Raw genomic sequence first — 10,895 nt, forward strand, 5'->3', positions numbered from 1 at the left:
TCTGAAATAACTCGTTACCTATCACTTTGATAAAAAGAAATGTTATTTATGAAATACACTGTATTCAGTTGAGTTCGTTGAATGAATGCATGGTAATTATGCAGAAAAGGAAACTCCTCACCGATTTCAAAGGCTTTGAAATATATTGTAGGGGGAATGATACTAAACAACTTTTTCCTATATCTACATGTTACCGCCGCTCGGCTTTAGAGATATTCTAACGTCAGAATAACGGCGAATAATTAGAGGAGAAGGTCTAAATATGGGCTAGTTGAAGTATTGAATATGTTAAATGCTTGACCCTATTGAAAATAGGATGAAACTTCGAATTATGAACAAAATAAATGTTGCGGAGGAGATAGTGACCTGCATTTATTTTGTTTATGTGTTGTGTTGCAAAATGTGTCATTTCTCTTCTTTCGCTATTTCAAAACATTTTTCAGGCAAGTTCGTTTTATTTTTTCAGCAACAATCTATTAAACTAAGAGCTAATTAACTAAGAGTACTATATTGCTGACATTGTAAGTTTCTTTTTAGTATAAGTTTTGTAATGAATATCATCGCGTAGTAATGAATACCATTGTTCTAAGCTATCCTGATCAAATGATCTAAATATGGACTACAAATTTAGTAGCTTTATGATATGGGCTAGCCAATTTTAGAATTCAGTGACTACGAGGAATGTAATAAGAAAAATACCAAAATATGAAAAAGAAAGACAAAAAAAAGATATATAAAATCTTGAGAAAGATATATACGTTTCTGACTATTGCAGATAGATTGTAAATATTATAAATATCATTTAAGTTTAAGTTTACATTTTTATATGTAGATAAACCTTATACTTCAACCTAATATTTCAACCTGAAAATATGCAGCTCTTACTTTTCATTTCGATTATTATACGAGTGGCCCATATTTAGATCACTTTTCTAAAAATGAAGATTATCCCTTTTATTTGAAATATATAATTTGCAACATACATTGCTTTTGTTCAGCTTATTTTTATTTCATATCATATAGTAAACATGTTACTGATATACAGGGTGTTTTCGAACTGGTGGTACAAGCAGCAAGGGGGTGACTCTACATGCAAAAATAAGTGAAAAAAGAATAACATTTTTTCGTATCGGGCTTCGTTTCCGAATAAATCAGTGTTGAAGATTTAGCAAATCTTCTGTAGGCCAGTCTATGTTACGTTTGGATTTATAAACATCACCAATGTCGTGGCTTATTAACATTTCTGTGTCAGACTTTCAGTCTTGGTCGTTCTATCGATATGGCAACATACAGTAATCGAGAGTGGGTACACCGATATAATTCTCGCGTTGGGTACTTGTGCCGGTAAGTTATTTTACTAATTAATACAAAGAACGACATCTAAATCGCTGTCATCCTGACAGAAGAACAACAGAAGTGCAACACAGTGATATTTGTATACCGTAGACGTTAGATCATGTATAAGTGTACGTGTACTCGGTAGATCTTCAAAGTTAATTTATTCGGAAACAAAACCCGATACGAAAAAATGTTATCCTTTTTTTTTACTCATTTTTGCATGTAGTCACCCCCTTACCGCTTGTATCACCAGTTCGGAAACACCTTGTATATTTAAGTGTTATATCTTAAAAATCATCCACAGGTTTGATAATAAATCCTGAAATAAAAGTGGTAGCCCATATTTAGACCTTCTCCTCTACTAATATTCTAGAGTACTTCAGAACCTACTTACATGTCACAACGTGAACAAATGCACAGAATTGACTTGTATCATTCTAATTTATCGAATGTGCAAAAGGTGAGCTGTTTCAGTAGTGATAGCTTTAGTATAGATTAGGTAGCATTATTTAGTATCATTATCATCATGAGTAAGATTTAGGTTCCGTTATACAGGAACAGCGGTCGCCGTTAGGCCTATGCCAGAAAGTTTCTTGAGAATATCTCTGAAACTAAGACCGAGAAGCGGTAACATGTATAGGAAAAAGTTGTTCAAAATTATGACTTTGACAACATATTTCAAAGTCATTGAAATTCGTGAAGAGTATCCTTTCTGCATAATTATCGAATGCATTTTGAGTTATTTATGCCTTCAACTGGCTGGGACGACATTGAGCTTTTTAAATAGCACTGCATATTTTCATTAGTAGTGTATTGCAGCCCATGAAAAGACGAATTTTGAAATATTGAAAATGGATATTTTTAAAAATAAATCCACTGGTGTTTATGTTCAAAAAATAGTATCTTTTAAATACCACGTGATAAAAGAACTTTAGTAACGTATATTTATGCTTTTATCCATTGAATATTATATAATAAATGCCAAGAATACATGTCAACTCTAAAAATTTTATTAAATATGTCAATTGATTAACAAATTAGTTTGATAAAAATATGGACTGTCTGATTCCAATACTTGAAATGTTCAATACATTAAAAAAAAAGTAAATTTTCGACCTGATAAGTACTATCGAATGTAACTTTCTGACTTTGTTTTCTCCATGTTACTTTTATTCCTAGCAATCCAAGACGAACTTTTTAATCGCGTTCTAAATTACACAGAAATGCACTTTTAGAAAGTTATTAATACGTCATACTAGGCCGGTCGTTCTAGTGTTAATACATACATACATTCGATTTCAATATTGAATTATTTACACAGTGTTGTGAAATACACGTGAACATCAGTCAATAAGAAAAATTGAATAATTTATTGTGAATTACTGATTTGCAATAGGAGAAAGCTGACGTGGGTACATATAGTACAGCAGACGTTTATCTGCATACTTTCTGATAATTTCCATTGTTCGTTGCCGTTCCACATTCTAAAATTTCGGTAATCCTCTGTTGGTATTCTCAACGTGTTTGTAGTGAGAACTTGCCTTAAAGTTTCTACGTTATTAACATTAGTCCAGTAACTTTCGAGGATGCACCAAGGGGATAAAATTAAAGCGAACGTCATTTGATATCAAAAGTTACTATTATTATGCAAATTACACTTATACAACATACCTATTTTGAAAGTTCCACATTTACAATTCAAATTTACCGTAAAACGTATTGCAATTTTTTCAAGGTATAAGATAAAAAAAAAAACATGCATTGAAAACTTTGTGTTTGTCTGTACAAATATTACATACTGTTACAATGGTCTTACTACCATTGTAATTTCATAATTGAGAAGAAAGATTGGTTTAATTATAATAGATGTCTAAACTCATTAAATAGCTACTTCTATAATTGTACTGTATAATAAGACATAACTAATCAATAAATTTAGTTTTTTACTAAATTAACCTAATTATCTCTACTATTATTGCTGATAGACAAAATGTGTCAGACCAAACTTGCTTGGTGTCGAGGGGCACATTATTTATATAGTATTATATAATATAATTTATGTTTATCTATCGCTCACGTAAAGTAAATTATTTTCCCCTGCAGTTGATCTTCAGTGATCTTGAATGATCTTGAACCATAAATCATTGTACACGTCTTAAAACGCTCTACTAGGTCGTATATAAAACAAAATATATTCCTTTTAAACAAACGAAGTTGGCCTTCATATGATCTCTACGCCTCTATCTATCAAAAAACTATTTACACCAAATTATGTGCCTCTCGACACTAAATAAGTTCGGTCTGATACATTTTTTTCTATCATCAATAACAGTCGAGATATTCAGGTAGCCTGTTTTAGGTGTCTCATCCTATATAAAATGTAAAAAAGTATCTACGTGTTTTTTTAATAATTTTGTTATATTCTTGAAAACCAAGCAACTTAAAAGATTGTGGATATAAAATATATATACGTAGGTCATTTGAAAAATTCTCAGAATAGAATGGAAAGACAGTTTAAGTATATGGCTACCCCTCTAACATCAATGCACTTGGACCAATGATGTTCCAAAGCCATTATACCATCACGAAACTTCCGGTTCGTCTAGACCTGCAAAATATTCTTCAATGGCTTCCTTAACTTCCTCGTTTGATAAGAATTTCTCTTCACCAAGGAACTTATCCAACCGTGTGAATAGACTGAAATGAGAGGGAGCTAAGTCTGGCGAATAAGATCAATGTAGTTATGAATGAGCCACTCAGAAACCAAAAGATGAACTCCACTCTTTGAAATTCTTCCAATTTTAGTATCAAAGCACATGCTTGGTGCTTATCTCTTCATAAATCAAAAAAATTTAATAAATTTGATTTGATGGAGTTAGTCATTTTCTCTTCTCAGTGGTTCATATCGTACTTTAATTCTTTGATGTGTACCATAAAAAAAGACACTTCTGTGGGGACGTGCACTCGAATTCGTTTATGATTAATTATTATTATTAGGAGATGCGGCACAGAATGCAGAAGAATGATTTGTTACGTTATAGCTATTCATATGAGAAATGGAAATCTTTGATAAACTAAAAATTTCAGAACTCCTACTGCCATTTCTACTTCATTCCAGAAACATTTCAAATGACCCATATATATCTCATGAAAACATTTAACCACACTTATCACAAATATTATTAGGTCATCCTGAAAGTTTCCTGCGATTATAAGCTGTTAATTTTGAAAAAAAAATAACTCCATTAAAATTGAACATTTTTATTTAAAATAATGTTCGACACATTTTTCCATTTTTGCCAAAATTACAAGAACGTTAATTCCGCGTACATAAAAATCCGAATTTCTCAGGAAAAGAAACTGCTGAAAGGCGTTTTCAATATCCTCTTGTTTTCTAACTCGTTTTTGTATAAGGAAATTGTCAAGTGAGTGGAAAAAGTGAAAATTGGTTGGAGATAAATCAAAGGAATACAGGGGATGAGGCAGAATTACAATTTCCAGTTGATGGAATTTTTGTACAGTTGCGCTTGCTAGGTGCGATCTAGCTTGGTCGTGGGAAAGGACAGGGCCTTTTTTGTTGACTAGGACTGATTGCTATACTTTCAATTTTTTGGTGGACGACCTCCAATTCGTTACTGTATGACTTGTGCAGTGAGAATGGTACAATGTCTTAGGAAAGTGTAGCAGACCACCAAACTGCGAGAATGATGATTCAGCAGTTTCTTTCTCTTAAATATTTGGATTTTTGCGTGCTTTTATAATACAATGGTAAAAGTGTATCAAACATTATGGAAATTATTTTAACTAAAAATATTCAGTTACAATGGAGTTATGTTTTTTCAAAGTGAACGTTTTAAAACAGAGGAAATTTTCCGGATGACATAATATTAAGGTAGGCATTTAATTCCTATTACCTTATCACATAATTGAATTTTTAGTTTAGACAAATAACCAATCAATTTTAGAAGTCCTTACTTCAGTTGTATTTACATTCAGATGTATTTACATGTGTACACATGTATTAACGTATTTTAATTTGTGTAATTTTTAGTACACGGGTACCCGTATATTTAGAGATCTCTTTTCACGTGTATATATCTTCTTATTTATCTCTGTTCCCGTTGTATCATATCGGAATTTGTTACTGTTATCTGCAACCTGGCAATTTTTAAAGCCATATTTTATTTCGGCAAATTACTTGGATAAATAAGCTTGAATTCCCGGGTATCTACGTGTTATATTCAAAATTACAGGAATTAAAATACGGACACGCATTTAAATACACGTGAAATAAAAATCTCTAAATACGTGGGCACTAAAATAGCAGATTTATTATAAAAAGAGCACGAATTTTTAATTCCCTAATACACATTACACGTGTGTTTTTAATACACGTTCAAAACTACGATCTCTAATCAACTCCCATTATTTTTATTTTGCTATGCAATAAAACTCCGTTTATCCGACACTAATAGGAATCCGCTAGTTCTCCCTTCCGTCGCTGTTTCTTCGTTCGCATAATCGGGATTGCTTTTCTGGTAACTGGATTTTGCTTTACATCCGATAAGTTAAAATTAAATTAAATACTAAGGCAAAAACTTTAAATCGTATAAGCGGTAAGTAGCGTCGCGTGGTCTTTAGTCGGATAATAGGAGTTCAGGTAGAGTGTCTCTCACTAATATTCGAACACTCTTTAGAACAGTATACCTTTTTTTAAATTGGACCTAACGACTTGAGTTCTTTTTAGAAGTTCGAAGAATTAGTATACTAGATGACGTGTACAAAAAATTTTGAAATATTGCAGTTTTGTAAAGGTCACATTAAACAACTTTTTTATCTGAATGAAAATTTAAAAAATACGTTTTGTAGATTTATGTCAATTATATGTATGTTGAAAATTTCATCGAAATCGATTAACGTTGCTGTGAGCTGCAAACGGTTAAAAATTGTGAAAATCGCACTATTTCACCAATTTCGGCATCCAACTGTAATAAATGTGAAGATTCTTACATATTTCGATGCCTGTCACCTGTTTCTCCATTAACCTATTATAATGAATATTCAGCATGTATATAATTGACATAATCTACAAAACGTATATTTTAAATTTTCATTACAATTTCAGATAAGGTTGTATAAAAAAAATTTACAATTTCCTTCGCGATTCCCACAAATTGCAATTTTTCCAAATTTTTTGCGCACGTCATCTAATATACTAACTCTGCTAACTTCTCAAAAAGACTCAAGTAATTTGGTCCGATTTTAAAAAAGTTATAATGTTCTAAATCACCTATGGATAATTCACGGCCCGCGATTTCTTTTAGTTTGGCCCGCGATCCGTCGTTCTTCTAGGTACTGATTAGTATCGTGTTTAATTTTATAATTTTATTTAATATACTAGTCCCTTTTATTTAATATTTAGCCAAAGTTGTATCAAACGCATAATCACATACAACATTACATTGAAGATATTAATATATTTATACATAAAAACACACGCGAAAACCCATTTAGTTTGTCCCTTGACTCGGAGAGAGAATAATAATTTGGCCCCAGAACCAAAAAAGGTTGCCCATGCCTGTTCTAAATAGTGTCCGAATATTAGTGAGAGTCACTGTACATAGTTACTGAATCGGGTATAGTGATGGCATCAGTTCGGATAAACGGAATTCATGTAAATGGAGTTCTACCGTATAGTAATCCCCTTTAATATGGCTGCACTTGGATCAACGACGTTCCAAAGTCATTATATCATCAGGAAACTCCGGTTCGTCAAGACCTGTGAAGTATTCTTTAACTGCTTCCTTAACTACCTCGTTTGACAAGAATTTCTTTTCACCAAGAAATTTTTCCAACACACAGAAGTTATTCCAATAGATGGAAGTCACATTACTCATTCCTGTCAAATAAAATTATCTTTTCTTTCTCCCAATACTAACTTATGTGAAAGTTGAAACTTTTCCCCGGCTACGTAACGCAAATCAATTAGATTATGCTGAAATTACATTTAAGAAATGCGACTACTTGTCAGGATCACACAAAAACTCTATTTTCAGAGGTAGTACGGCTCCTGGAGGAGGAAGACCAAGTCTAGTACAAGTAGAACGCGTTCTACAGTGAAAATCGGAGACCAAACGTTCCGTTGCCTCATTCCGGTAACGAGCAGGACAATTTTTTCTTAAAAGTATCTTGGCGTCCATCTACCAACAGGGTTCCTTTGCCTAATAGCGAAAAGTGTGTTGCGAAGACCAATTCACAGTGTTGCTCATCGAGATCATTCTGCGTGGACAATTTCAATGTCCTCTATGACTGATGATACAAGACGATGATTTTTCTAACAATCATAATATACCAATTTTATCATTTAATACAGTAAGACATATCTTTTCACAATAATTGAATTATTTTTGTATTTCGTAGGTACTTTAAGTACTTTACTACACCTTGTTGTATCCTTCTTAACACTTTGAGTCTTGATGAGATTCGTGTAGAAAGAATGCTTCCAGAAACTCGACAAAAGATGCAATTATTTTTTGAGAATAAACTGTTAGTGGAAAAAATTGATAAAGCGGAATATCGCTCAGATTGCTAATATATTTTACATATTTATCTTTTATTGTTCATGAGCTGAAATATCAATTGCAATATCAATTATTTGTTTCCGTTGAAGCGTGCAAAGTAATTGAAATAAGAAAAAAATATTACTAATTTAATCTTTAATTTTCACTTTCTTATAGCTTCCTGTAATAAATGTTAGTGTATAATTTTAATTTGTAAGATTGTCATCATTTACGAAAAAAATTGATTTGTTTTGCACCAATCTTAATTCTGAGCATTTTGTTGAAATATTTCGCACTCACTTTTTACCATTTCTGCCAAAGTTCTGCCTCATAAAATCATTTCAATGGACCAACAAACTCAGTTGCTGCGCATTTATAAAATTTAATAAATGTTATGGATAGTTTTAAAGAATTCCTTCGCTCGGCTCGTCCGAACAATTGTTTGATATATGAGTCGCAAACACATCATTATTAAATGTAAGAGTATTATTCTGTATATTACCGCTCAAAAGTTTGGAGCATGTTATGATTTTAAAACAAATAAATGAATGTTTTACTGAAAATATTATTTCGCCATAGTAACGAAACTGTACTTAATTATAATTAAAAGTAAAAGTTATAATTATTTCGTATCTATTTTTTAGAAAATTAATTCAAATTTAGGAAAATGTTTTTTCAACGTTTCACATAACTTCGTCATTCTGGCACTTAATTTTTCCATTGTTTCCGATTTAATACTGCTCCAAGCTTCATATAAATAATTCTACAGACCCATTTTAGATTCTGAGCAGTTTGTTTGTATTCCTGTCCAGTTCATTCCACAAGAGCTCATTGTCAGTCAGATTGTAATCACGGGTACGCAGTGTACACTCCCGTTCATAAGTAACGAAGAAATTCTGCAGTCATTACAAAATTATTAAAATGCTGAAACAATTTCAAAATAGCTATTTTTATTTAAAGTGCCTTCAGAAAAATAAAATCCTAATAGTATGTTATTGATTATGTCACACCAAACACTCACGCGAAATTGAATTTGAAAATGAGCTTGTTGTAAGTCGTTGAACTTGTCTCGGCAACCGTTTTCATACAATATAAAAGAAAATTACGGCTATCAATTTAAAACAATTTATGGTGTCATCATTACGCTAAAAATCATTGCAAATTTAAAAAATCTATTCGAGCCATCGTGTCTGGTATAAAAAATAATGAAACTTTGTCCTCTACTATTTGCTTCACAAATCTACTATTAACGAGAAAAATGCTAGAAAGTAATGGCGTGAATATCTTGTATACTTTTACTAATATATTATACTAATTTTAGCGAACAAATATGTAATTTAAATCATATAATATTTTTCTGTACGGACATAATAGATGTCCTAATATTTGTGAACGGCAGTATACTTAGGTATATCATATTAAGGCACAACCCATTTCATAATTAATAACATTTATATGAGTAATACGAGTCGACTTTCGTAAAAAATTTCTTAATTTTAAAAGATTGCAATTGTGCATCGTTTCATCTAAACTGACAAATCAAAATAAATTGATTATTAGATCCAGGGAGTTTTTAAATGTATTATCCTGTAATAATTTTCGTGTAAGTATATTTTTTATTTACTTTTCTTGTAACCGCCTTGTAAGCTTACTCAACGTAAAATTGAACAGAGTTCCAGTTTCTTGGTTCATTCTCTGGGTATGCGTCCGTATTTAGTCATTCCAACAAGTAAAAACAGTGCTTACTTTTCGAAATACAAAGAGACAACTTATTTATCCTTTTTCTCTGAAAACTTCATTATTAACTATCATATTTACCATTGTTCTCCCGTTTTAGCTGTACTTGTGCTTTTATTCATCTTCCATGCTGTTCTCCTCAGTTTAATTGTCCTAAATAACATTTCTGAACATCCGCGAAAACTACGGTTAAAAGTAATGAAAGTGTCTGTAAAACGGTGAAGACAAATAAATTGGATTGTTTCTAGAGCTCTACAAAGCACAGAGGATATTCTAACTGTGCTCGAAAAGGTGAAAAACATGTGGAGCTTTAAAAATATTTCAAAGCATCCTGAAAAATGAAAAATTGGTTGATAGGACATTTTAGCTAAAGAAGACAGAATGGCCTTCAGTTGCCAAAATAAGAGTTTAATGCGTTTAATATTTTATAATTGTTAGGTGTAGAAATTAATTTTTTCCGATTTTTGGACACAATAAAAATTTTATTTAAAAAGAATGAGAAAACCAATCGTCGAGAAAATTTCCGTTATTGTTAATGACCTTTTGCCATTTTTCTGGCATCTTGCGAATACCATCGGGATGGAAACTCGGTGGCTTTGAATCAATTATGTGAATCCAGTCGAAAAAAATTCATTTTTACACTTAACATGATTAAATACTAAAAATTACTGAACACGCCAGAGAAAGTGTAAAATCTCATAACTCAAAGTGTTAAGAGTTTCGTACAATATGAACTTGTTTATTGAATATTTCGTACCCATCACATTTATCACACGTTAATATAATGTATAGATATGTACATCCTCCACGTTTACATTACGTAAACTTGTTCTTAATATTAATATCTACTTTAATTTATATTGTGTATTGTATTATACTACTATTTCCGTTTCGCAAAGTGTGAAGAATTCAGTTACTGACCTAGTCGTAAGGACTACATGTTAAATTGTTATTAATTATTAAATTGTTAAGAAGTCGTATCAGTATTTAATAAGTTTAGAGAAAATTTGTTATTAAGAGAGAAGAAAAGAGTGGTTGATAAATTATAGAAAATAATAAACATGCAAAGGTAGTTAATTAAGACTTAATTAAATACTAAACTACCCTCCTTTATATAACTTTCTCATGCTTGCAAATTGCGAGTTATGCAAAAGTTTAATTACATAATTTATAGAAATTGATAGAAATTCTATAATTTATATTTATTTAAATCGTACGACGTGTGACAATGTATTTTGAACCAAAAATACTTGTAATTAG

At 31.4% G+C, this 10,895-nt stretch overlaps 1 protein-coding gene across 1 annotated transcript in view; it reads left to right on the forward strand.

Moving 5' to 3' along the window:
- LOC108573577 (cholecystokinin receptor type A-like) overlaps positions 1-7,432 on the forward strand; it is a 71,801-nt gene extending 64,369 nt beyond the window's left edge. Inside the window, 1 exon segment of the mRNA XM_017936041.1 lies at positions 7,395-7,432. Within this exon segment, the coding sequence (XP_017791530.1) occupies positions 7,395-7,432 (38 nt within the window).
- The last annotated feature ends 3,463 nt before the right edge of the window (positions 7,433-10,895 follow it).

The sequence above is a fragment of the Habropoda laboriosa genome, unplaced genomic scaffold (assembly GCF_001263275.1).
Source record: "Habropoda laboriosa isolate 0110345459 unplaced genomic scaffold, ASM126327v1 scaffold158, whole genome shotgun sequence".
Classification (NCBI taxonomy): domain Eukaryota; kingdom Metazoa; phylum Arthropoda; class Insecta; order Hymenoptera; family Apidae; genus Habropoda; species Habropoda laboriosa.